Consider the following 27751-nt stretch of genomic DNA (forward strand, 5'->3'; position numbering starts at 1 on the left):
GGTCACTATAAGTCGGAACTGACTCGACAGCAGTAGGTTTTTTTTTTTTTTTTTTATGAGTGAAATGGAGTATTTTTTCACAAGTTTGAGCCATTTATATTCCTCTCCTCATGAACTATCAATTGATACCCATTGCTGCTTTTTCTTCTGGCTTGTAGGGAGGTCTACCTTAGTATTCTGAGCTGAAAATGTTTTTTCTCAGTTTGTCGTTTGACTTTTGACCCTGATTGTGGGGTTTTTGTCGTGCAGAATTTGGTTTTGTTTGTTTTGTAATTACATTAAATATTTCAGTGTTTTTCTTTTATCACTTGTGGATTTTGAGCCATAATTAAGAAGGTCTTCCTTATGTCAAAGATATAAAGTAATTATTCTTTCCTGTTTCCTTCTGGATCTTTTTAAAGACTTTTTACATTTGAATCTTGATCCCTTTGATATGTATTAATCATCGATTAAATATGGATTCAAGTTTTTTTATTATTATTTTTTTTACCTGATAGCTATACCAAGTCATTTGATCACCATTTATTGACTTGTCCATGTTTTCCCAAATAGTTTGAGAAACCATCTCTATCAGAATGAAATCCTCACATTTTGACCTGTTTCTTGATTTTCTAGTCACTTAGGTTGGATTTTCTGTCCATTAGCAATCCAATATGACAGTATTTATTTATTGAGGTTTCATATTCTATTTTAATTATTTGGTATTAATACTAGATTCTCCACATTGCTCTTCTTTCTCAAAATCTTCCTGGAAATTCTTGTTTATTTTTCCAAATGAAAGCTTGGATCAGCTTGTCTCATTCAAAAAAAAAAAATAATAATAACAAAAACAAACTATTGGTATTTCTATTGAAATTCCAGTAATTTTATAACCTATCTTAGGGAACATGGGCACCTTTGTGATATTCAGTGATCCTAAGAATATGGTATCTTTCCCTTTATTCACACCTCCTTTGAAGTCTTCATTAGTGATTTAAAATTGTATTCATATAGGTCTTGCATGTTTCCTGTTATTCTTATTCCCAGTGATTTTGTGCTATTATATAAGCGGTTTTATTCTTTCATGTTCTCTATCTGGTTGCTATTTGCATAATAATTTTGGGACTCATTCTTGACATGTCATCTCTCCCATCCTTCACCATACTTGTTGCCTTCTGATCGATTTTGACTCATAGGACAGAGTAGAATTGCCCATAGGGTTTACAAGGAGTGGCTGGTGGATTTGAACTGCGGACCTCTTGATTAGCAGCCGAGCCCTTAACCACTGCACCAGCAGGGCACCAGTCCTGTTAATTCCACCTTTACAGGTATTTGGATGTGCCCAACTCTTGCCACCTCCACCAATATCACACTAGTTCAAGCCACTTTCATTTCTCTTCTGGACAATACGATGGCCTCTCTGACTCCATTCTCTACACAGCAGCCAGAATGATCTCTTAAAAGCAAAGCGTATCTTGCCATCCCCTTGCCTAAAGTTTTCCTGTGGCATCCCCTTACACTCAGAAAAAAATGCAAACTCCTCATCTCCAAGGCCCTGTGTTACCTGGCTCCTGCCTCGCCCCTTCGGCTCCTCCTTGTTCATAACTCTTACAACAAGGCCCTTCTTCGGGTTCTGAAACAATCTACCTTCTTTCCTCTCTCAGACCTTGTCCTGCTGTTCTCTCTCGTCAGGAATATTTTTCTTCTCCTTCTTATTTTCTAAGCTTCAGTTCACCTATCACTCCTCAGGAGGCCTCCTCTGTTCACCTAACAATTTACAATTTGTAATTATGTACCTGTACACAGACTGTTTCCTTAGATTGTACCTGTCTTCTCCACTGAACTGTGAACACCTCTGCTATCCACAAAGTGGGTGGTATTAGTAATAGGTGACTGGTAAGTATTTATTAAATGAAAGAACAAGTGTCTTCCCTGTTTACACACTCAGGGGTTGAGAAGTTTCTTTTTTTTTCCCCCCTTCTTTTACTTAGCCATTACCCTCCATACATATTTTAAATCCATGGTTATCACATATCAAAAGCTCACATTTCTAAGTCACCAGCTTTCCTCAAAGGCCTAACAGCTTATCATAAACCTCTTCCTAGTTTTCTTTCTCATATACCCAAAATATATAGTTCTATCTTTAAATCATGAAACATATATTGAATGTCACAGAAAAAGCCAGCCTCATGCATAAGTGGTGAGAAGATCTTTCCCTGGGGGTGATGGCACCATCATAGTTTCTTTACACTTTGCCTCTTTATTTTAAAAGAATTTTTTTCATTAAAAAAGTAATATATTCTTTGTGAAAATAATCCAACAATATGGAAATTGGCATCACAGACATAATTCCCAGTCTCAGTGGTAGCCACCATTCATAGTTTGATATATATCCATTTTTCTAGACTTTTTTCTATACATATCATATTTCAGCACAGGCTAGGATTTTGTTATAGTGCTTTTATTTTGTTTCTACTATAATAGGACCCAATTAGACAAACAACTGTGTGAGTTGCTTGCTTAATAATACATCCTGGAGATGTGTCATTAACACTCGGCTCTTCTGCGTTCCTTTTTAATGATTGTCTAATGGTGGCATGATGGTTAAGAGCTCAGCTGCTAACCAAAATTTTGGCAGTTTGAATCCACCAGTTCCTCCTTGGAAACCCTATGGGGCAGCTCTATTCTGTCCTGTAGGGTCACTATGAGTCGGAATTGACTCCACGGTGATGGTCAGGTAATTTTTCATTGCATTTACTGTCTCTTGACAGTTCTCTTGCCTTTTCAGCTGGTCAGTGATAAAACCAAACAAGCACAGCAGCTTGAGTTAGTGGGGATGAGACGGTCTCGAATTTTCTTGTTTTCTGTTTTTAACATGCTTGCATTCCTGGACACTAGGAACAGTCACTGTTCAGGGAGTCATTTCTTTACCTCAACTTCCATCTTGTTGGAAAAGGTACCATAAAGCAAATATAAAATAAGTTCAGTTGAGGTCCAGATTTCTGTTCAGAATCAATGAGCTGAATCAGAACTCCAAGAAGTGCTGATAAAAAAAAAAGTTATGTGTGTGAATTTAAATCTGTATAAGCTATTGTTGAGAGAACCGGGAAGAAAATTGAACCTCCGAACCCTTACCCTTGCTCTTTATAACCGTACCTCTTCCACAGAGAGGCCAACAGTAGCTGAAGTGTACTGCAGTTTTGCTCACCTTGAATGCCACTGGTAGGTTTCGTCAGACCTGTTTTCGAGTGAAAAAAACTGCAAAACCAATTATTTTGCCAACATATGACAGGGACTTGACAAGGCACTAATTGCTAGGCTTACATTTCAGGAAGCAGCCTACTTTGTGTTATTGGTGCGAATTAATACAAAAGTGGGTGCATGGTGAATACACCATTTATGACTGGCACTGATTTAACATCACATAATCTCATTACCAGGTCAAGCTGGTACGTGCGATGCATCTACATTTTTGCACATTTAAAATTTATGCACACAAATTTGGAAAACAAAGGCATTCCTCCCTGCCATCAGCCGCTGCCCCGCTCCACTAGCTAGGAAATTCTGAAAATTCTTGGTAGTGGTCCCCTAAACTAGCTCACCATGAGAATTCAAACCCTGTACCACTTTCACCACTAGGAAGTCAGCCTCTTAGCCAGCTACTGTTTTTATAGCAAGAAACAAAGTGCAGCCTGCAGGCATGAAGACCCTGGGCTGAACTGAGGGCAACAGGAGCTTATAAGAACAGTTGTAGCAACCAGGCCACTGACGAAGGCCAGCGTTCTGAAGGGCCTGTCTTGCAGTTAGGTAAATGAGCAGCTGGGGAGTGCTGGGAAGGCGTCCTCCACCTCACCCCACTCGGCCTGCTGTCTGATTCAGTATAATGTAGAGGTTTAATGTAGTGTGGTGGTAGCTGGTTTCAGACAGCCTGGTTTTGAATACCTACTCGGCTACCTACTAGCTGTGCAACCTGGAGCAAGTTACTTATTCTCTCTGTCTTAGTTTCTGCCTCTGTAAAGTGGGGTTATCTAATGCCATTTATCTGTTTCATCAGGTTGTCAGGAGGACTTGTATGGTATTGACCATTGCACCTGAAAGTAGTAAGCAATTACTAAAGTTTAACCATTATTTTAATAAATGCCACTAGGAGAGACAACTTATTAAGCATCACTTTGCACATGAAATTACTTTCTTGCATATGTAAAAATTGTGTGCCAGGTAATAACGGTTGTTGTTTTCTTTCTTTAGCTCAGAGGGAAAATTCTGTTTTGGCTACTTCAAAAATTCTGCCAGAAAAAAAAAAGGCCCAATGCAATATGGGACTTTTTTTTCTTACATTTTTTGTTGTTGTAAAAATATAAAGAACACAACATTTGCCAATTAAGCAAAGTCAATCACATCAATCATATCGTGTAGCCATCACCAGTATCCACGGCCAAAATTTCCATCCCATAATCAACAACGCAGTGCTGCCTAAATAATGACTCCCCCTATCGCAGGTGGAATTGTGCCCTCCCAAAAATATGTATCAACTTGGTTAGGCCATGATTTTCAAGAAATGAAAGGGAAGCAAGCAGACAGTTGGGGACCCCATACCACCAAGAAAGAAGCACCGGGAACAGAGCACGTCCTTTGGACTTGGGGTCCCTGCATGAAGAAGCTTCTATTCTGGGGGAGCATTGATGTGAAGGCCGACAGAGAATCTCTTCCCTGGAGCTGATGCCCTGAATTTTGACTTTTAGCCTACTTTACTCTGAGGAAATAAATTTCTCTTTGTTAAAGCCATCCACTTGTGGTATTTCTGTTAAAAGGGCACTGGATATCTAAGAATTTGGCACCAAGAGTGGGGTGCTGCTCTAACAGATACCTAAAATGTGGAAGTGGTTTTGAAACTGTGAGTGGATGGAGATGCGACAGAGACAGAGGACCAGTGCAGCAGAGAATCTGAAGTGGCAAAGAAGCAACAGCAGCAGAACCAGGAGACCAGCGCGACACGGCGCTGGAGCTGACCACGGAGCGAGAGAGCTGAGTGCACGTGCACATGACGCTTCTGGTGGAGTGGGGTGCCTCCGGGCACTTATCGGTTGAGCTGAGCTTGCTGACCACGGAGCGAGAGGGCTGAGTGCACGTGCACAGGAAGCTTCCCGGTGGAGTGGGGTGCCTCCGGGCACTTACCGGTTGAGCTGGGCTTGCTGACCCATGGAGTGAGAGAGCTGAGTGCCTGCATGCAGGAGGCTTCCTGGCGGAGTGGAGTGCCTGTGGGCACTTATCAGTGGAGCTACAGAACTTTGGAGCACTTACCCCAGTAGGGCAGATGTGGGTTTGAGGCCCAAAGAGCCAAGAGGCCAAGACACCAGGAAGCAGAAGATAAAGAGACAAAGATCACAAGATGCCAAACTGCCTCAGTTTCAGAAGGTACGGCCATGACCTCTGGGGTTTCAAATGGTGGAGCCATGGCCTTTTTGTGTTCCTAAGGGTGGAGTCACCACTGAGATGGACTAGGAGAATGGCACCTAAAGCTGAGAGAGCAGAGTTGCTGTCCCAGTGGGCCTGGAAGTTGGAGGTGAAGCCCAGGGCCGAGGATCATCCACTCAATCTGGAGAGTGTGGCCAATACCTAGAGTCTGGAGGGCAGGGCTATTGAGTAAATTGTCTCAGAGAACAGATTAGTTTCAAAGCTTTGAGGGCTAATGCAATGTCTTCTGCTGGCTTGCTTAGTGCCTGTTAAGCCTTCTTTCCCTTCAGTTTTTGTCATTTATAATGGAAATGTCTAGCTTGTGCCTGTTCCGCCATTGTACCCTTGGAAGCAGATAACTTGTATTCTAGATTTCACAGATAAAGAGGAATTTCTGGATTTTGGACTTGGAGTTAAGACTTTTGCTATGATATGACTGGGTGAATACGTTTTGCATGTTATAGTGATGTGATTTTTGGGGGGCCAAAGGGTGGAATGTCATGGATTGAATTGTGTCCTCCCAAAAATATGTCAACTTGGGTGGGCCATGATTCCCAGTATTGTGTGGTTGTCCCCCATTTTGTGATTGTAATTTTATGCTAAACAGGATTAGGGTGGGATTATAACACCACCCTTACTCAGGTCACCTCCCTGATCCAAGGTAAAAGGAGTTTCCTTGGGGTGTGGCCTGCACCACCTTTTATCTCTCAAGAGATAAAAGGAAAGAGAAGCAAGCGGAGAGTGGAGGACCTCATAGCACCAGGAAAGCAGCACCAGGAGCAGAGCACGTCCTTTGGACTTGGAGTCCCTGTGTGAAGAAGCTCCTATTCCGGGGGGAACACTAGTGAGAAGGCCGACAGAGAATCTCTTCCCCGGAGCTGATGCCCTGAATTTGAACTTCTAGCCTACTTTACTGTGAGAAAATGAATTTCTCTTTGTTAAAGCCATCCACTTGTGGTATTTCTGTTAAAGCCGCACTGGATAACTAAGACACCCCACTTATCCTACCCCTTATGCCCATGGTAACCTCTCTAATCTCTATACTTTTGTCTATTTTAGGTATTTCATATAAGTGAAATCATACAATATTTGCCCTTTTATGAGTGATTAACTTTGTTCACATGTTTTCAAGCTTCCTCCATATTGTTGTATGTGTCAGGACTTCATTTCTCTTCATGGCAGACCACATAAATAACGTGCCCAGACATATAACACATAGAAGTGATGAAATTAAGTAACACAATTCTGGCATAATGTGCATGTTATTTGCATAAAAATATAGTATTAATTCATTGTAAGTATATACGACATTTATCCACTCATCTGTTGATGGACACTTGGGTCGATTTCTCAACATCCTTGCCAACATTTGTTATTTTCCATTTTTTAAAATCTTAGCCATTCTAGTGGGAGTGAAGTAGTATCTCATTGTACTTTTTGATCCTAATGGGTGACGGAAGCCCTGGTGACGCAGTGTTTAAAGGCTAAAGCATTGAGCATCTTTTTACGTGCTTGTTGGTCACTTATATATATCCTCTTTGGTGAAAAGTCCTTTGCCCATTTTTTGATTAGGTTGTCTTTTTCTTCTTCCTGTTAAATTGTAGTTCTTGATATATTCTGGATATTCTTCCCAAATTTTTCTCCCATTCTGTAGATTGTCTAAACTGCTAACTTAAGTAGACTTTAAGAAAGAGGGAGTAAAGCTGTTAAAAAAAATTTTTTAATTAAAAAATAAAGAAGAAAAGGGTGCCAACAGCAAGGAAGAGTATGAAAAAATACGTGGTCAAAGAAATATAAGCATGCACATGGCTTTTTTCCCTCAATGGGAGAAAGTCTCATAAATTGGTGTTGGGTGGAGGGAGGTTAATTCTGTCAAGACCGCATCTTTTCCTTTGGAGATTTTTACCGGAAAGGAGCAGCTGGTCTGTTAGTGCCCTTTACTGTCAAATAGAATCAGGACCCACCCTCCCCAGCTACCAAGGTTACACTGAGGCCACTGATTGGAACATTTAGAGATTACTTACTCTATGCAAGGCACAAAGCCAACATTTCATGGATTAATCCGTCTACACAACATCTGTACAAGGCAGGTGACTACTATTACTCCATATTAAGGATACGGAAAAGACAGGAAAAACTGCCCAAAGTATTATTCTAACTCTTACTAGCTGCGCTGAGCAGTTAAAGGTTTGTCCCTGGGTGCCTCATTACTCTGATTCTGAAGTAGCCACTGGAGAGGTCCTAGCCTTAGAAATTTCTGACTCTAGAGGAAAGGAATCAGGATAAGATTTTGATTAAAACATGATTCGCCTCCCCATAAGTAATGATACCGCAAGAAACAGGGATAGCCTCAATGATTTCTGGGGTTTCTGTGTGTGTGCACATAAAACAATGACTTTTATAAATAATAATAAAAAAAATGGTTCTGGAAACTAGAACTACATTTGTGGCAATAGTTAACTCATCCATTTAAGAAATATTATTAAGCGCCTACTATGTGCCACTGGGAGCCCTGGTGGCGCGAGTGGTTAAGTGTGTGGCTGCTAACCAAAAGGTAGGCAGTTTAAATTCACCAGCCACTCCTTGGAAATCCTCTGAGGTAGTTCTGTTCTGCTCTTAGGGTCTCCGTGAGTCGAAATCGACTCGACAGCAATTTTTTTTTCAAATGTGCCACTGGGGATACAATGGTGTGGGTGATGGATTTGGTCCTTGATCTTACGTAGCTTAAATCTAACAAAGGACATCAAACAACAGCAGTAACAAGAAAAATCATGAATTGAGCTAGGATAGAAGAAGGTCAGAGGCAAGAGGCCTCGCGGGTCCTGGTGCCTTACCGTATTCTACAGTAGCATGTCTGTAACAACTGTCAATGAATAATGTGTACTTTCAAAAGATAATGACATTTTTTATGAGTTACATGTTTATTAAAATTATGGACAGATATGTGCATATACCATTCAAACACAGATACAGGTAAAATTCACTCTTTAATAAAAACATTTAACATCAACTGTTTAGTTTGTTTTGGTTTTTTGATGAAATTATTGAAACAAATTTCTAAGTCCATAAGTCCATAGTCTTATCAAAAAACTCTTGGTCTCCTTTAGCTTTTCCAAATTCCATCAAAGCCTTTACAGAGCTGAACACCTGCATCCCCAATGGTAAGTCTTCGTCACCTTCATCATTGTCATCTTTAGATTGTGAGTCCACAATTTCTAACAGGTTTATATCATCCATTTCTGTGGCAATTTCTTTGTCGAAATCAATGTAAGATGTGAAGATGATGAAATTCCATCTGCACACATTGTATTAGTATCTAGTTTGGCTTCCGTTTAAGAGTCTTTTGATTGGAGCTAGAAACCCAGTGGAAACCCTGGTGGCGTAGTGGTTAAGTGCTACGACTCTGGGCAAGTCACTGACCTTTGCTGTGTCTTAATGTCACTGTATGTAAAATGGGGAGAGTAAAACCCAGATGATGACACTGCTCGGAGGGTTAAATGACTAGCACAAAGTCAGAACTCACTGAACAGAGTCTAGTGCTGTTATTACTAATGGTGTGTTACTTTCTCTGCATTATGTTTTGCTTGAAGTCAGTACTTGGAAGGCTTCAGAAAGATGCACTAAGCACATTTATCCATGAGGCACAAACTAAGACGCAGTTTCTCCCTGCCCCCACCCCGTTCTGCAAATAGAAAACTGGAACCGAGAGGTCCAATCTGCCCGAGGTCACAGAGCCTGGCCACCATGAGTGTCCTTGTGGGTGCCTCCCTCACCAGCACTTGGTGCTACCCAAAGCCAAACCAAATCCACTGCCATCAAGTCCGTGCCGATTCATAGTAGCCCTATAGGGCAGAGCAGAGCTGCCCCAGAGGGTTTGCAAGGCTGTGAATCTTTAGGGAAGCAGACCGCCACATCTTTCTCCCCCAGCACCACGCAGTATTCCAGAAATCACCCACTGGTTACCACTCAGGGAACTATTCGCTTTAATTCTGGTTCCTGGTCCCTCTGTATCACCCGGGTGTGGGCTTTCCCCTTCTGTGAAATAGATAGCTTCACTTCAAGTCTCCTTCCTGCCCTTTCCACCAGCGTTCAGCAACCAAAGTCCTTGTGATGTCATCTATCTTGTTTCCACTTACCAGATTCTCTCTCCCTAGTGACCGATGTAGTCATCACCTCTCTGGAATCAGAACCAGCCAAAGAAGACTCCCACATAACCTACAATAACGTTCAATTCCAGCAGAGCTCGAGAGAAGACATTAACTCCGTTAACTCCAGGTGACTGGAGATAGCTCTGCTTCTTTGAGTGCAAACTTGTGTGAGGGGGCCAGTTTATTACAAAATCTACTTTTCTCTCCTGGACCCAGGAAATTCTATGCATCTATTTATAGAACAAATCTTCAAATCATGTGTGTGTATAAATACATAAAGAACCCATCTCAGCATAGTTGAACCAAAATACCAGTAAAAGATGCCCTCGAGTCGATTCCAACTCACGGAGACCCCAAGTGTTTCAAAGTAGAACTGCACCCCACGGGGTTCAGAAGGAGATCACCAGGCCTTTCTTTCGAGGTATTTCTGGGCAACCCCACTAGAAGGGGTGTAATTATTAACTCATTCAGTAAATATTTCTGTGTGCCAGACCTGTTCTAGGCATTGGGGAAAAAGCTGTTAAATATCAGTGAAATCGCTAAGAGCATTATCATGAAATACTCTGTATTAGAAAAAAGTTTGAGAGCTAAAGAAAACCTCTGCACAGAAAAGACGGTTACGGCAATTCACTGGATAACCCTATTCCCTCTCCTCAGGCCAAACTCCCTAACACCTGGCAGCACTTCACAGCCATCTTTTATTCATTACATATGATAACAGTTACGAATTTGGACTAAGCTGCCAGAACAGGATGTGCATCCCATCTCTCACTTACTAGCTCGGAGACCCTGATCACATATTTCCCCTCCTTACAGCTCAGTATCCTTACCCAGAAAATGAAATTCTTAATGCTGCCTGCCTCTTGTAAGAATGAAATCCTGTATGTCAGCATATGGCCTGGCACATGGTAACCCCATTGCCATCGAGTCGATTCTGACTCATAGCGACCCTATAGGACAGAGTAGAACTGCCCCATAGAGTTCCCAAGGAGCACCTGGTAGATTTGAACTGACGACATTTCGGTTAGCCGCTGTAGTACTTAACCACTATGCCACCAGGGCTTCCATTGGCACATGGTAAGTACTGAATAGAAGTTCATGATTGTTATTATTATTCAGACAAAGGATCTGACCTAAATTGTTTAGTTTGTTCAACTGCTCTTTTCACTTCTCTTGTTTTAGAACATATCTCCCTGAGGTTCACTGGGACTTGTTTACAGATGTAAACTTCAGAGGTGAGCTAGTACACTGGAGAAAGGACTTACAGAGGAGGGAAGCTCCAAAACCCAGGCTCTTGGGGACCTCAGGAGGTCAGCAAGAGAAACGTATTATCTTGTCTGCTGTGGGCTCTTCTGGAGATACCTGGGTGGTATCAGGGGCAATTTTAGAGAATAGTTAAGGAAGTTCATCCTTTTAGGCCGGGTCCTTAGGAAAAAAACAAGGAGTTAGAGAACTCAAAGGAGGCTTCCGTCCCTACTTTTAGTAATTTTTATACTGTTAGCTTGTCTTTATCAGGTGGAATTTGAGTAGAAAGGGAGGAAAACTGCTTAACAGAAAATATTGAGCAGTGCTATATTTTTGGTGATTTTTCAATGGACACATTATACAATATTTTCCATAGGAATCAGTTAACATACTGATTTGCCTGATATTTCTTCATTCCTTGCTAAAGCCTCAGCAACCCCCAGACACTGTGACTTGTGAGGAATTTTATTTTATAATGAAAAGAAAGATTGTGTATTAGAAGAAATGTAATTTTGTGAATTACCTTTAAGGTTTCAGAAAAAGGTTTAAACGTCAATATTTTACCATCCTTAGGGTCGCTATGAGTAGGAATGGACTAGATGGCAACGGGTTTGGTCCCCCCCCCCCCGTGGGCGTTATATTGTATAAACCCAGTATGAAATTCCAGTAGTACGGCTAGACAACAGCAACGCCAATCCATTCGGGTTAATAACCTCTTTACGATAATTCACTCTTCTCAAGTCACTTTCTCCCTTTACATGTGTTGTTTCCAGAAAAATGAGCACTGTCTGCATATCGTTGTTTGGTTGCTGGTCTTGGCAGTCTTTGGTATTGTCAACCCTGAGTGCTACCTAAAAAGTAACAGAAAATTCCGGGACGCTTGGGTAAATATACATTTATTAATCACTTCTTTTACCGAAAACTGCCATTTCCCTTCTGTTGAATCACACACTCGCTCATGCACACACGCACACACTCGCTCTCACACACGCACACGCTCGCTCATGCACGCACGCACACACTCGCTAACACACACACACACTCACATCTGCCCTCTCTGGCATCGCTTCTGACTTTTCAAATTTGCATCCCAAGGCGGAGGTACTGTAGTTCACAAGTGTCTGCTTTGAGCCGATCCGAGCCTGTCCTAGGCTAAACGCAACCGGAAGTGATTGAGAAATCCCTCCCGGGACTGGTGCTTGCCCTCAGGGTCCAGGACGCCCCCTTCACACTCCATTCCCCCCCACCCCCACCCCACCGCCTGCAATAGCTAAACCCCCGGGAAGTCAGGGGGCACCTATATCCCCGCCCCCTCTCGTTGCCGAGAGCGGGTCTTAACCTTTTTTGGACCCGGGACTTGCAGAAAGCTATGGACGGACCCTCTCGGGATGGGGTAGGGGCTGGGGCGAAGCACAGCTAAAAGCTTGGCGAAACTTTTAGGAGGGGGGCCGTAGGTTTGAAATACAGCCGGAACCGCGGGACTGAGAACCCCACCTCTAAAACTCTTGACTTGGGGCAATTAGAATTAAGATCGGGGCTCAGGTGCCAAATCTTGTCCCGGGTGAGAAACTGTAGGAAAAGAAGGCACTCTTGCCCGGGGCCACTTTCGTTTGTTTAAGAAATCAAAAAAGGAGCAGGACAGAAATGTATGAAGGGAGGAAAAGAGAACAGGAAGAGGGCTGGTGGAAAGAGATGGGGACCCAGAAGAGAGGAGAGAAAGAAGGTGAGAACGCGAAAAGGAGAGGAAGAAATATGGGAGACTGAGAGGGGCCCAGTGGGAGGAGAAGCCAGAGAGGCCGGGAGAATCAGAGACAGCGAGGCACAGAAAGACCAAGAGAAGGGAGAGAAAAGAGAAACCCGAAATGGAGAAAGAGACGACAGAAAAGAGACTGCGCGCGCCAGAAAGGGACACAACTTCCTCTGCTCTTCCTCGTCGGTCAGGGCGTCTCGGAAAAGCCCACCTCCGCGCGGCAGCGGGACCGCCACCGGCACTCCCGGCGCCCTGACCTCGGCCTCTTGCAGCCGGCCGGGCCTCCAGCTGCGAGTCCCGCACCCGCTGGCCGAGGAGGGGACACGGTCTGGAAGGAGGCGGTCCCCGCTCGCCTCTCTTTCTCCTCCCCTCTCCTCCTCCTAGAGGCGTGCACCCGCGGTATTTGAGCGGCGGAGTACCCGCGGCCCCCCCCAGCCCCCCATTCAAGAAGCGGCTCCGCTATCCCTGCCAGCACAGGGCGCCCAGCGCGCCTCGGAGCGCACGGTCCGCGCCTTCTCCAAGCGGGCTCGCTGGACATTATGCGGACGAGCAGCCGAGCCCCAGTCCTCCTCCTCCTCCTGCTTCTGCGGCTCCTCCTGCGGCCCGAGCGGCTCAGCTCACGGCAGGCGGCGGCGTTGCTCAGCCGAGCGCAATCGGGACCCTCGCGGCGAGACCTCGGCGACTCCTAAAGTCAAAAGTTGGCGGTGGGCGCTGGGCTCAGCGTGCTCTCCGCGGCCGCTGCCTCGCTTAGCCGGCGCTGTTGCAGCAGCCAAGGAGGACAGGAGGGAGGGGGTGGGGGCACGGGGGGAGGGGTGGGGAGCACCATGCAGTTTGTATCTTGGGCCACACTGCTAACGCTCCTGGTGCGAGACCTGGCCGAGATGCGAAGCCCAGACGCCGAGGCGGCCGTGCGCAAGGACAGGCTGCACCCGAGGCAAGGTAACAAGGCTCCGGCCCCCGGGACCCCACCGCCGCCGACGCCAACCCCCGCCCTCCTTGCCCGGGCGGGGGCGCCCCGCAGCGAAGCCCCCCCCCCTTCTCCTTTTCCTCGAAAGAATTATCTCCCGCTTTGCAGCCTCTCTCTTCTTTGGGTCATTCCCAGCCAATTGCTAGGGAGAGACACTGGAACGAACTCAGTCACTCCCTCCCCCCTCGGCTTTAGCCTGTTCTTTCTCTTCCCCACCCCCATGCCCCAAACCAAAGTTACAGAGTAACCTGAAGGCACCAAGATAGGGGCATGTTTTATTTTATTCTGAGTATTTATCAGGCCCTGAAATTGTCTTACGCATTCTGAGTTGTCCATTGCCTGACTCCGAAAGGCTATCCTTAGCGCCTAGCACAGTTCCTGTTGTTGCAGGAACATAGGAGATGCTCAGTAAATATTTTTCCATCGAAAGAGGCTAAAAGGGCTTGACTTGAACGGGCAGAAAATGCTGAACAGTAAATCAGGGCAACCCCTCCACACTTTCAATTTAAATCAAAATTTGCGGAAAACTGTATTGGTTCATACGTACCTATGCTTCTGTCTGCAGCGAAATTATTAGAGACCCTGAGCGAATATGAAATCGCGTCTCCCATTCGAGTGAACGCTCTCGGAGAGCCCTTTCCCACGAACTTCAAAAGAAGGCGACGGAGCGTTAACTCTGCCTCTGACCCCTGGCCTGCCTTCGCCTCCTCCTCTTCCTCCTCTACCTCCTCCCAGGCGCATTACCGCCTCTCAGCCTTCGGCCAGCAGTTTCTATTTAATCTCACCGCCCATGCCGGATTTATCGCTCCACTGTTCACTGTCACCCTCCTCGGGACGCCCGGGGTGAACCAGACCAAGTTTTATTCCGAGGAGGAAGCAGAACTCAAGCACTGTTTCTACAAAGGCCATGTCAATACCAAGTCCGAGCACACAGCGGTCATCAGCCTCTGCTCGGGAATGGTAAGTGGGCGCGCGCCCCCTCTCCGGCCCCTCCTCTCCCCTTTCCTCCGCCTCCTCGCCCTTCAGAAGCATCCACTCCTTGAAGACTTAATTGCTCACTAGGCTGGTGACCCTCGCTGCACCAAGGCTCCACTCCGGCGTTAAATACCAGCGCGAAACCGGTTTGCGTCCTAGGGTTTGAGTGGTTAGCTCTGTGCGTGCGCTTACACTAGCAAGGAGCGCACGCATCAGCCCCCAGGGGGTTCTGCCAACTCGGCTCAGCTGCCAGTTGCCCAACGCTGCGAGGCGGCCTGGAAGTCGGTTTCCTAACTCTGAGAAAGTTGCAAGAGTTGTCGTTCGTTGCAGCAAACTCTGCCGCCCGGAAGCGGAGCAGTTGAGCGCAGGGTGGACCTGACTCCTTATTGGCGTCTTGAGTCAGGAGTGTGGGTTGAGTATCCCCAGCCTGGGGTACCGGGAGCACCTCGTGTGTGCTGTGGAGGGCGGTGCGTACTCTAGAGTCCCCGCGTTCTCTCGGGGCCTTTTTTCACCCGCCAGAAGCCCTGAGGCTGAACAGGATTGACAGCGAGTCCCGTCCGGGAACGGAAGGGCGGGCCGAGGGCTCTAGGGGCGGGGAGAGGGCGGAGCCTGCCCCGGACAGATTCCATTAAGGTGGAAGCTGGGGCTGGGTGCGGCGCAGTCCGACTCTGCACCCTGCTGGCGGGGCGACCCAGAGAAGCAGCAATGGGGGGAGGCTGCCGGACGTGATCGGTTTTCCTGGGGTTTCTACCACCCATGCGGTTCCAGAGAGCCGGGAGAGGGAGCCTGCGGGGCACATTTCCCCAGCAAAGGAGGCGACAGGGCGGGGCGGCCACCTCCCTGCGCTGCTGAACACTTACTAAGCAGGGGATCTCAGTTGGTACCCTGGCCTCCTGCTTGCTCCCCTGCCTCTTGCCCACCAGTAGGTCTTACAGGGCATCCGTTCCCTCTCCCCATGATATTCGAGCACCCGTTTGTAAGGTGCTGGCCCGTGCGAGGGTGGTCCTTGACTTTCCCAAGCGACGTGCGTTTCAGCAACGCGCACATGACGCAGAAACTTTACAGGGTCAGGCTCCTCCAACGCACCGCGTAGTACGCGCAATGGGGTCTTAGACTCTGCTCCCGAGTGGCGCGTCTACCTTCCTCTGAGCACCCACAAAGCCTCCCGTCATCATTTCCAAGTGGTGGTTCGGATACTTACCCAGGGCGCTCAGCTGTGTGCGCTGCCAGTCGTGGGTCTAGAGTTTCTCGTCTGGATGCCGCATCCATCTCGGCTGTGCCACGGAGGGGTCGGCTGGGGAGCCAGGCTAGCCTGAAGGCTGGCCGAGGGGAGGTCTTGCTTGCTGAGTTACGGGGAAGGGGTTAAGTCCTTTTAGCCTCCAGTGAAGCGCCGGCAGCCACCGCGCCTTAGCGCGGCGTTGAGATTGTTTCGGGGTGGGCGGAGACTCCAGTTTGGCGGAGCGGGGGGTGCCGTGGTGAGTCATCGCTGCCCGAGACCTAGGGCAAGAACGCAGGAATTCCTTCGGTTCTTTGGAAGGTTATGGCCGGTTGGGCTGAAGTGCGGTACCTAAACTCGTCCATTAGGGAGCCCCGAATCCCAAAAGAGTAACCCCCAATTCCGGGACCTTGTGGATAGAGCTGTGTATGTACGTCAAGTTTGTAAACAGTCTTTACTCCTCCTCCCTCCCCGCCTCCACAGCCCGCGGAATCAGTGGCCCCAGCAGTTGTATAAATATTTTGCTGCTCAGGACTTAATTTCTATTGGCGATTTTTAGGTGGTAACGCGCACGTGGTCTGGTGGCAGCGGAGGGCAGGGCTTCATCAGCAACTGCCTGGACAGTAATAACTGGATCTATCGTGCGTTTAATGTGCGATCTGCCTCATGGGGCGGGGGCGGGGGCGGGGGCTTGCGGGGTGGAAAGGTCTGGCATACATATTAAAGATACGTTCGCTGGCTGTTTGTATCCTCAGCCATGAATCCAGCTCCAAAACTGCTGTCCCTTTGTCTTCCTTCTGGAATTGATCTTTCCTCCCAAGACTTCCCCTTACCATTTCTGTAGCAGGAAACCTTTCCGTCTTCGGAGTGCCAACCCCCTCCCCCACCACCAACCCCACGACCACCAGTTATTTATCAGGTTGGGCAATTCCATCTCAAATGTATTCATCACCTCTCCCTAACATCACTACCCTAAATCCAGCCTTCTTTACTTCTGCATCTCTCATAGGACTGATGTTAGGAAACTTTCCCATCTGGCGTCTTTTCTCCCCAGTCCATGCCACACTGTTAGCATCAGACCCTATTCACCCCTTAATGCAGCTCCCAGTTGCTGCATGAACAAACATAAACTCCTTCCTCTGGCACCTAAGACCATTTACAATGCACCCTCTCACTCCACTCACACAGGCCCATTCTGGTCTCAGTCTTTGCTGCACAAATCCTGTATTCCAGGCCATCTGTTTCAGGCCCCTTTTCCCTGAATTGCCTGTTAGCATCAATTCATTTCTTTCTCACATAGTAGCCTTGCATATTGTGGTTGAATAGTGCATACCTTTGAATAAATGGTCCCCTCAACCAAGGAAAGATAATTTGGGGGCAGCAACTGTTTTGTGAATCTAAAACAGAATTAATTTTGGTATCACGTTGATTCCATTTATTGAGTTTTTATGCTGTGCCTGACGCTGTAGAAAGTACTTTACACATGATTTATCATTCAAGTCCTCACAATAACCTAGGGAGGCGAGCACTTTGTGATCCCCATTTTACAGATGAGGACACGTAGGCTGTGAGAGTTTGAGACTTGTGCAAGGTAGTAAGTAAGTGGCAGAGTTGGGATTCCAGCCCAGTCTTTCTGACCCATGCTCTTAACCACAGGCCAGGGCTGTGCTCCAAAAGAGAACTCCATGGACCTTTTTTAAAAGGCACTGGACTAAATCAGGATACTTGAGCTCTAGACTTAGCACTGGCTCCATTCAGCTGTTTCTGCACAAGTCACTTCCTTCTTTGGGGCCTCACTTTCCCCATTTCCCAGGAAAAGGTACGCACAGATGAGCTCACAGACCTTTCCCAGCATTTGTGGTCTGTCTGTGTAGGTTTCACACATTGCAGCATGCTTCCTACAGAAAACACAGAGATGTATACTGAAAATAAATAGGCAGAGGTCCCCAGTGAGAACGAGTTTGTTAAATCCCTTTTCCCTGGTAACCAGTTACTCGGCCTTTTAGCATGACTACGCCAGAGCTACCCTTTCCTTAAACCTGTGGCTCATGAATCACGTGAGGAGAGTTTTCAAAACACAACTCCAAACTCTACCCCCTGGAATTTCTGAATCTCTGGGTGTGGGGGGTGGTATCCCCAAATCTGAATATTTTTTAGAAACTTCCCAGGCCATTTTGACATTAGCAAACCAAAGTCTTAGCCAAGCGCTTCTCAAACTTTATCATGCCTAAGAATACCCCTAAGAGCGCTACCCCGGAGATTTGGGTTCTTGGTTTAGTAGGTGCAAATAAATGGTCAAGGAGCTAACATGCTCAGCTGCTAACTGACAGGTTGGAAATTAGAGTTCACCCAGAAGCACCTGGGAAGAAAGATCTAGCAATCTACTTCTGAAAAATCAGCCAACAAAAATTCTGTGGAGCACAGTTCTACTTTGACACACATGGGGTCGCTATGAGTTGAAATAGACTCAATAGCAACTAGAAGATTTGGGGCGATACGCCACTATTTGAATTTCTAAGAAGCTCCTGTATGATGCCGACTCCAGGACAGTCATTATCCTTGTGCTCAGAGGCAGGGAGAAGGTCTCTGATTTTTTTCCCACTCTGGGGAAAGGTGCAATAGAGAAGAGAGAAGAACTTATTTTTACCCTTAAACATTGTCCACCCAACATGCCATGGAGACTTTTTCTCTGTTCTTGTAATGTTTGGTTTGGGTGGTTCAGCCTTGAGGCATCGATTATCATTTGCAAAGCTTGTGGAGATATGGGGAGGGAAGGAGAAAGAGTAACTTCCCAAGTTATACCCCGGTACTTAGAGGCCAGGCAGAAGCTGGCATGGGACAGCTCCTACACCTTGCTCTCCTCACACCATCACTAATTAGTTGTTGATTAATTAGCCTGTTAGACTCAGCCACTCAGCAACGTGCCAGGCACTTTGCTAAGCACTTTATATGCATTGTCTCATTTAATCCACACAATAACCCTTTACAGTGTTTTTCTCCCCAGTTGGTATACGAGGAAGTTGAGGCTCAGAGTGGCTAAAGAGCTAGCTCAAGGTGGGTGGGCAAGCCGCGGTGCTAGGACTGGACGCTCGGGGCGGTGCTAGGACTGGATGCTCGGACAACCTGCTTTCACAGCCATGTAGAGCACCACTTCTCTACTGCAAAGGGAAGGGTGATGAGATGACAGTGTGCTAGTGTTGGAGGTGGCACCATGGTGACTGTGTAGTGTTCAGCTTATGCTGCCTGAGTTTGAATCAGAGAGAAGACAGGTAGGGGCCAGCTCTTCCCTCTAGAGCTCATGCTGGTCCCAGAGTTTCCAGGGTGTCCTGACACACAGAAACACGCTCTTTCAATAGCCTATAGGAATTAACATTGTTAGAACTTGAGCACCAAGGCAGTATTTCTTAGAGATGGATTTGAAAGCAGGTACAATCCAGTAGAGTGACATCAACGATAAGGTCATCATAAGGCAGAGAATTAAACATAAGCTGCTTTTCCCCATCCTGTCGGCAGCATTCTCAGTTTAAGCAGCCCTCCTGAGAAAGGGGTTGGGTGCAACGGCACTGTCTCTACTTGGTCAGGTCCCATGGCTTCTTCCCTTCCAATTGCTGAGCTGTAGTAAATCAACCTCTCATCTCTCTTCATTTGCAGCTGGGCACATTCCGGTCTCATGATGGGGATTATTTTATTGAACCACTACTGTCCATTGATGAACAAGAGGATGAAGAGGAACAAAACAAGCCCCACATTATTTATAGGCGCAGCACCCCCCAGAGAGAGCCCACAACAGGAAGGCATGCATGTGACACCTCAGGTATTTGCTTCTCGCTTAAGCAGAGACCCCAGCTCTGTGAGATGGGTTGTTTGTCCTACTACAAAGATGTAGGTCTTTCACAGTCTGCACAGTAATAGTGTATACGTTGTACTTTATTTCATCTTCGTGTGAGGTAGGTATACATGCCTCCATTGCACAGATGCAGAAGCTGAAGAGAGGCTCAGTCGTTGATCCAAGGTCACACAGCTAATAAGGGGCAGAGCTAGAATTCGAACTCAAAAAGCAGTGACCAAGCATACCGTAAAACGGCAACGGGTGTGTTGAAGCACACCACGGGCAGAGCTGCCTCTTCTGTTGAAGCTGCTGATTTTTTGGGTCAAGTTCAGGGGCAGATTATAGGAAAGGTCAATTACAGTGCCTACCAGATCACCGGTCATAAACAATGTTCACATCTTTGATGTGGTGAAACCCATGTGAAATTGTTCACTACAGATAAGTAAGCACAAATAAGCCTGTGCTTACCTTGCTTGCTGGGTCCCACCCCTGTCAGGGACTGTAAATTTGAAAAGAGGCTTTGATTCCGTAGGAAGGTGCTGTGGGGTTGGGAGAGAGACAGATAGCAGCCACACCTAGACGCAGAATCTTTGACGTGATGAAAAAATGTGAAATTGTTCACTACAGGTGATCTGGGAAGCAGGTGAGCACTGTGCGAACCTTTCCTGTTGGATAATCCACTCCTGATTAAGCTTGAGTGAAATCTCCAGGATGTTATACCAGGATCTGCAGGCAATAGTTGCTCGCTTTCTCTTAGTGTTTTGGTGTCTTCTATTTGTTTTGGATTTTTTTTTTTTTTTTAACCATGTAGGATGACAAAAAAGCCTTGCAAGTGAAACTCAAACAAAAACTTCTATGAATTTGTTGGAAATTTTCCTATCAATTTCAATACACATTTTTAGTAAGTATGGGTTTAGCTAATGTTCTGTGGCCTCAGTAAATGTAGGAACGGACCTGGAGGTTGTACTGTAGATTTTCAGTCAAATTCTTACATGTTCACCACTAGATTTTTGTCCATCCTGACCAGATTCTCTGAGGCTTTAGGAGAACATGTTTGGCCTTTGTTGAGGAAATGTCATTCCAGGTACCTTGGAAAGGTCATGCCTGTCTGTGTTTCTAGGTCTGCAGTCTTGTCAAAACCTTTCACTGTCTTGAAACATGGTTCTTTCCAACTGGTGATACCTTATCATTGGAAACTGCCATTTGATTTGGTCCTATCTCTTAGGATGTTTGTTAAAATACTGACTTTTAAAAATATTCTTGGACTTCTAGTTTCTAAAACTTTATCCTTCTCCATATACATATATATTTTTAAATTGCTTCCCCAATTTAAATTGCTTCTCGATGTTTCTGGTATCTCCAAACAAGATCAAATTTCAAGACCAACAAGAGGTGTCCTAAAATGCTTCCCAAATGATGGTTTCTTTCATCTTCTATCTATATCAGGTTGTTCCACTGGGATGGAGTAAATGCCGTATTCCCTCTTGGAATTATTATTTCTAATGTGAATCTTTTAATAAAATAAACACTGGCTGCTTATAGCCTGGGTGTAGCCAAGTTTAAGAGTGTAACATCTTAGGTATTTTGGCTTTATCTATTCCGGCACTGGGTTCCTACCACCAGGACTAGATGGAACATAACTGAAATAGCTTGTCGGTTAGACTCTCTAAAAAGCCAGAGGGTGGTTTGTCTTCAGGAGGGAGTGTACTCAGGAACAAGAGTACCAGCAGATTCCATAGTATAAAGACTGCTAGCCACCACCAAGTTTAATGGACAAGACATTTTATCACATCTGTTTTACCATGTTAGTGGGAACATTAACCTTTACTTCTCAACTTCCCAAATAGCATATTTTATGCATGCGTATAAACATATACATAGTGATAGAAAGGAAATATGTGATTCGACTCCTTTCACCTTATTAACATATGTTTAAAAGATACTCGGATAATATTTTCATTGATTAGTTAGTTGAACAGTAGGGCTTTGTGACATTCTTCAGCCCTGAAGTGTCTCCAAGCCAACATTTCAGAAACTATTATAGTCTTGCTCTGTGCTGGCATCGTGCAAAGAATGTTACCTATACTTCTTCATTTAAACTCACAAACCTATGAGGTGGGTACCATGCTTATCTCCCTTGTACATGACAAAGAAGCTAAGGCTTGCAGAGATGAAGTAACTTGCCCAAGATCTCACAGCTAGTCCATGACTCTGACCCATGTTTGTCTGTCTTATTCCACGGCCTTTTTTCTCTGTGCACGTGTGAAATGTATGTGTATGACTCAGAAAGAGACAGAGAGATCTTACTTAATACTGTCATTCAAAAAGTTCTCAAGGCTCATCTTTTAAAATTAAACCCTCAAGTCTTTGGACGTATGATTTTTGCGTTTGAGGACAAGTATGGCCAAGTCCTGTTAAAATACAGGCAACCGGGAATATTAAAGAGGTGAGGGTTGAAGATAGTGAAAGAAGACTTAAGTTTTCAAAAAAAAAAGCTAATTTGACTCTAGCCATTATTGATATTGGGGGTCTTTAAGTATCACCTTCCAAATCACCAGGGCCAGGTTTTAGTTTCCTTCTGGTTCTTGCTTGCCAGGGGCCACTGTGGCATGCCCTTCCTTCACCCCGTGTGATTAGTCCGGAGCCCAGCAGTGCTGACTGGCTCTTCTGAAGGTTGCTGCTGGACTGTGCCCCTCTGGTTTCTCTCTTCCAGCTGCTTCTGCACCCCTTCTTTGAATTCAAATGCAGGAGGCTCAGAACAGTGGGAAAAAACTTTGGAATATGGCACAATTCACCAGCAGCTATTAGAGGGACGGACCATCAGGTCGTGGAAACCTTCACAACCAGGTAGCCTTTGCATAGGGAGTGAACATAGGTGGGGGTGGGAGTAGTCCCTTTTGCCAGAGATGGAAAGGGCTGTCTGCCAATATCATGCCATTCCGCTTCAGTGATTTTCCCCCCAGAAGAATGGTTGTTAGCCAAGAGTGAGTCTTAGATGTACCCTGGGAACCTCATACAAATGCAGATTCTTAAAAACAAAACAAACAAAAAAAACACCCCCTGGAAATAGGATGAAGCTAGCAGTGATTTAACAGGTGCTCCTAGTGATTCGGATGTTCCGCTAAGTTTGAGAGTAACTGGTACGGCTGGATTTAAGGCAACCGGCACTGTTCATCACTGTTGCTGTTGTTAAGTGTCATCGAATCACTTCCAATGCATAGCGATTCTATGTACTACAGAACAAAACACTGCCCAGCCTGTGCCATCCTCACAATTGTTGTCTTGTTTGAGCCCATTTTTGCAGCCACTGTGTCATTCCATATCATTGAGGGTCTTCCTCTTTTTTGCTGGCCATCTACTTTGCCAAGCACGATGTCCTTCTCCATGGGCTGGTCCCTCCTGATAACATGTCCAAAGTATGTTTAAGACAAAGCCTTACTGTCCTCCCTTCTAAGGGGCATTTTGGCTGTACTTCTTCCAAGAAAGATTTTGTTCTTCTGGCAGTTCATGATATATTTAATATTCTTCGCCAACACCATAATTCAAAGGTATCAATTCTTCTTCAGTCTTCCTTATTCATTGTTCAGCTTTCCCATGCATATGAGGTGATTGAAATACCATGGCACGGGTCAGGCACACCTTAGTCCTCAAAGTGACATCTTTGCTTTTGAACACTTTAAAGAGGTCTTTTGTAGCAGATTTGCCCAATGCAATACACCTCTTGATTTCTTGACTGCTGCATCCATGGGCATTGACTGTGGATCCAAGTAAAATGAAATCCTTGACAACTTCAATGTTTCCTCCATTTATCACGATATTGCTTATTGGTCCAGTTGTGAGGATTTTTGTTTTCTTTATGTTGGGGCATAATGCATAGCAAAGGCTTTAGTCCTTGTTCTTCATCAGTAAGTGCTTCAAATCTTCTTCACTTACAGCAAATAAATTTGTATCATCCACATATCACAAGCTGTTAATGAGTCTTCCTCCAATCCTGATGCTGCACTCTTCTTCCTATGGTCCTGCTTCTCGGATTATTTGCTCAGCATACAGACTGAATGAGTATGGTGAAAGGATATAACCCTGATGCCCACCTTTCCTGATTTTAAACCACACAGTATCCCCTCGTTCTGTTCCACAGCTATTTCTTGGTCCACGTACAGGTTCTGCATGAGTGCAGCAAAGTGTTCTGGAACTCCCGTTCTTTGAAATGTTGTCCATAATTTGTTATGATTCACACAGTCAAATGCCTTTGCATAGTCAGTAAAACACAGATAAACATCTTTATGGTATTCTCTTCTTTCAGCCAAGATCCATCTGACATCTACAATGATATCCCTGTTCCGTGTTCTTCTTCCGAATTCAGCTTGTATTTGGCAATTCTCTGTCAATGTACTACTACAACTGTTTTTGAATTATCTTCAGCATAATTTTTCTTGCCTGTGATATTAATGATATTGTTTGATAATTTCCGAATTCTGTTGGATTACCTTTCTTTGGAATGGGCAGGTATATGGATCTTTTCTGGTCAATTGGCTGGATAGCTGTCTTCCAAATTTCTTGGCATAGATGAGTGAGCACTTCCAGTGTTGCATCCATTTGTTGAAAGATCTCAATTGCTAGTCCATCAATTTCTGGAGTCTTGTTTTTCTCCAGTGCCTTCAGCTTGGTCTTCTTCCTTCAATACCATTGGTTCTTGATCATATGCTACCTCCTGAAATGGCTGAACGTCAACTGATTCTTTTTGGTACAGTGACTCTGTGTGTTCCTTCCAAATTCTTTTGATGCTTCCTGCATTGTTAAATATTTTGCCCATAGCATCCTTCACTGTTGCAACTCAAGGCTTGAATTTTTTCTTCAGTTCTTTCAGCTTGAGAAATGCCAAACATGTTCTTCCCTTTTGGTTTTCTAGCTCCAGGTCTTTGCACATTTCTTTATAATACTTTACTTTGTCTTCTTGAGCCTCGCTTTGAAATCTTCTGTTGAGCTCTTTTACTTCATCATTTCTTCTGCTTGTTTTAGCTACTCTACGTTCAACGGTGAGTTTCAGTGTCTCTACTGACATCTATTTTGTCTTTTCTTTCTTTCCTGCCTTTTTAATAACACTTTTCTTTTTTCATGTATGATGATCTTGATGTCATCCCACAACTTGTCTGGTCTTCGGTCGTTAGTGTTCAATGTGTCAAATCTGTTCTTGAGTGTTCAATGTGTCAAATCTGTTCTTGAGATGGCTTCTAAAGTCAGGCGAGTTATACTCAAGGTTGTAGTTTGGCTGTCATGGATTTATTTTAATTTTCATCAGCTTCAACTTGAACTTGCATATGAGCAATTGATGGTCTGTTCCGAATTTGGCCCCTGGCCTTGTTCTGACTGATGACATCGAACTTCTCCATTGTCTCTTTCCACAAATGTAGTCCGGTTGATTCCTGTGTATTCCATCTGGTGAGGTCCACAGGTATAGTCACCATTTACATTGTTGCAAAAAGGTATTTCCAATGAATACGGTGACTGGTCTTGAAAAATTCTGCCATGCGATCTTCAGTGTTGTTTCTATCACCAAGGCTGTATTTTCCAACTACTCTTCCTTCTTCTTTGTTTCCATGTTTTGCATTCCAGTCACCAGTAATATCAATGCATCTTGATTGCATGTTTGATCAATTTCAGGCTGCAGTAATTGGCGAACATTCTCCTCTAGCCATTTGCATTGTCCTCGGCCTGGCTTTCTACATCAATCCTTTCTGTGTCCTCTTTTTGTAGTGTGATAGAATATTGTAGTTGGAGGAAACCTTAGCAGTCAGCTCTAGTTCATCACTTAATTCTATACAGAAGAAAAAGCTGAAGTGTCTGGATGTTAAGTTACTTACTTCCAGGAGTGGTACCCTATATATTCAACACCAACCCCTGAGACTCAGACAAGCCTAATCACTGGAGTGGACCCCTGGAAGTCCTACTTGGACAGGTGGTAACCCTTGTCACATGCAGGTGTAATCTAGTTGCTAGATTATGGGAGTTTGTCAAGGACAGGGCACCGCATACTGCTGCATAAAAAAAGAGATAGAATAACTCTTGCTCATTTCTGATTCTTGACGTGTATCTGACTAATTTTCAAAAAAGAGTCTGGGATAATTTATATTAAAAATACATGTGCAGAAGGAGTCTAATGTAATGAAAACTTTATGCGTTTAGAAAGGGGTCTAAGGCTTCATTTATTCATCTTGCATGCATTTACTCATTCAATCATCAAATATTTATTCAGCAGTTGCTCTGTGCCATGAGGATAAAAGCAGGAGCCCTCCTTATTCCAGTTCATTGTATGACCTCAAGCACATTTTAGAGCCTGGAGTAAAAATAGCATATACTTTCAAAGGTTGCCAGCAGGACTAAGTAGATATGAAATAGTGAAAGGCCCGAGCACAGTGTCTAGCAGATGGTAGACAATTGCTGGACAGTATATTTCTAAAAAATAGTAAGACCATTAAAATAGAAAATAAAACACCGTAGCGAAGGAAAGAAGAGTAATAACATCAAAGCCCAAAGCTAATAATGTTCCTTAAACCTTAAACACAAATAAAAGGTATCATCTTGAAAATCCTATTTACTTAAGTTTTCAGAGCATCTTCTTTGATTTCCATCTAATTTCCAGTCACTAAATGATACTAATAATGGCTGACTTTGGCTGAGCAGGTACCATATGACAGACACTGTTCTAAGGGCTTTATGTGGACCCTTATGTTTTAATCCTCACCTCAGCCTCCATTTTGCAGATGGGAAAGCTGAGGCACAGAGGTCCACAAAGTTAGCTTGCCTGAGGTCACAAAGCTTTTTGTCTTAGAGCCGCTTGGCAACTAGGTCATCCAGGATTTACTGGACTTGCCCAAGGTCACCGCACCAGCTGGTGTCCGGGCTGGGAGTCCTTTCCGCCCACTTAGCTTTCCTCTGCACCCAACGCAACCTTTTAAAATTTTATTTTCTCACAAATTTCTCTTGGCCTGGCAGCTGCGCTTCCTGGATTGTCTCTGTTTTGCTGTCATTGGTTATGACTACAAACATTTGGATTTATTGTGTTTTTCATCCTGTTTGCAAGTTCCTCATGGTTCAGGAGGGGGTGGGAGCATCTTTTTCCTATGGCATACCCAAGTGAGGGTCCTTCGAGGAGGGGCCTCAGTAAAGATGGTTTAGCTGACTACCTGCCCACCTGCCCCACACCAGGTGGCCCAAATGGTGAGCTCACGGGAGCCATTCTGAAGAGTTTGTTGTTTTTATAATCCATTGCCCTGCTGATCCCTCACATCGCATTTCCAGATGAAGCCCCAGGTTTGGTCTGACAGACACTCTCTTTTTGACTCTGACTTTTGTACAAGAGGATTTAGCTCTTCTTATCAGTGAGGCAGAAGTGCTTCCTGGTAGGTTAGTGAGAGAAACACAGGTGAGAAGGCTAGCAGAGGGCTGTTTTGTTTGCCTGTGACCGAAAGACAGTGATTTTCTCTGTTACTAAAGTTCCTCTCTCATCCTCAGCAAATCCAGCAGTTGTCTGTCTCTTAAGGTGTTTAAGAATTATATCCTCATTGACCTACCAGTGCCATTCTAAGAAAGTAATTGGACAGTCGTGCAAAGGTGTGTACGCAGGAGCACCTGGTGCAGCCCTGCTCATTACGGCAACACCTGGAAACAACCCAAGCTCCCCTCGGTAGGAGGATAAAAACCACCGTTGCCATCGAGTCGATTTCGACTCATAGCGACCCTATAGGACAGAGTAGAACTGCCCCATAGGGCTTCCAAGGAGTGCCTGGTGGATTCGAACTGCTGACCTTTTGGTTGGCAGACATAGCTCTTAACCACTATGCCACCAGGGCTGGATAAAAACCCACTGCCATCAAGTCAATTCCGACTTGCATCAGACAGAGTAGAACTGCCCCAAAGGGTTTCCAAGGAGCGGCTAGTAGATTTGAACTGCCAGCCTTTTTGGTTAGCAGCCATAGCTCTTAACCATTACACCACCAGGGCTCTAGTAGGAGGAGAGGTAAGTAAGTAAAGAATGGGGCGTGCAGACAGTGGGTTCCTATGCAGCCATTAAAAAGAATGACAGCTCTGTGTTGACAAGTGTGGAAATAGATATTAAATGAACAAAGCAGGTGATGAGCTAGTATGTACGGTACGATCTCATTTATTTAAAAACGGTAACAAAACGTGA

General features: G+C 45.0%; 1 protein-coding gene across 2 annotated transcripts in view; it reads left to right on the plus strand.

The window, feature by feature from the left end:
- The first annotated feature begins 13395 nt into the window (after nucleotides 1-13395).
- Nucleotides 13396-27751, plus strand: part of ADAMTS9 (ADAM metallopeptidase with thrombospondin type 1 motif 9) — a 196417-nt gene continuing 182061 nt past the window's right edge. For both annotated transcript variants that reach the window (XM_010589691.2, XM_003410031.3), the window contains exons 1-3: nucleotides 13396-13515; nucleotides 14109-14503; nucleotides 19386-19548. In XM_010589691.2, the coding sequence (XP_010587993.2) occupies nucleotides 13401-13515; nucleotides 14109-14503; nucleotides 19386-19548 (673 nt within the window). In that variant the 5' untranslated portion in view covers nucleotides 13396-13400. The remainder of the gene's footprint in view (nucleotides 13516-14108; nucleotides 14504-19385; nucleotides 19549-27751) is intronic.

The sequence above is a fragment of the Loxodonta africana genome, chromosome 22 (assembly GCF_030014295.1).
Source record: "Loxodonta africana isolate mLoxAfr1 chromosome 22, mLoxAfr1.hap2, whole genome shotgun sequence".
Classification (NCBI taxonomy): domain Eukaryota; kingdom Metazoa; phylum Chordata; class Mammalia; order Proboscidea; family Elephantidae; genus Loxodonta; species Loxodonta africana.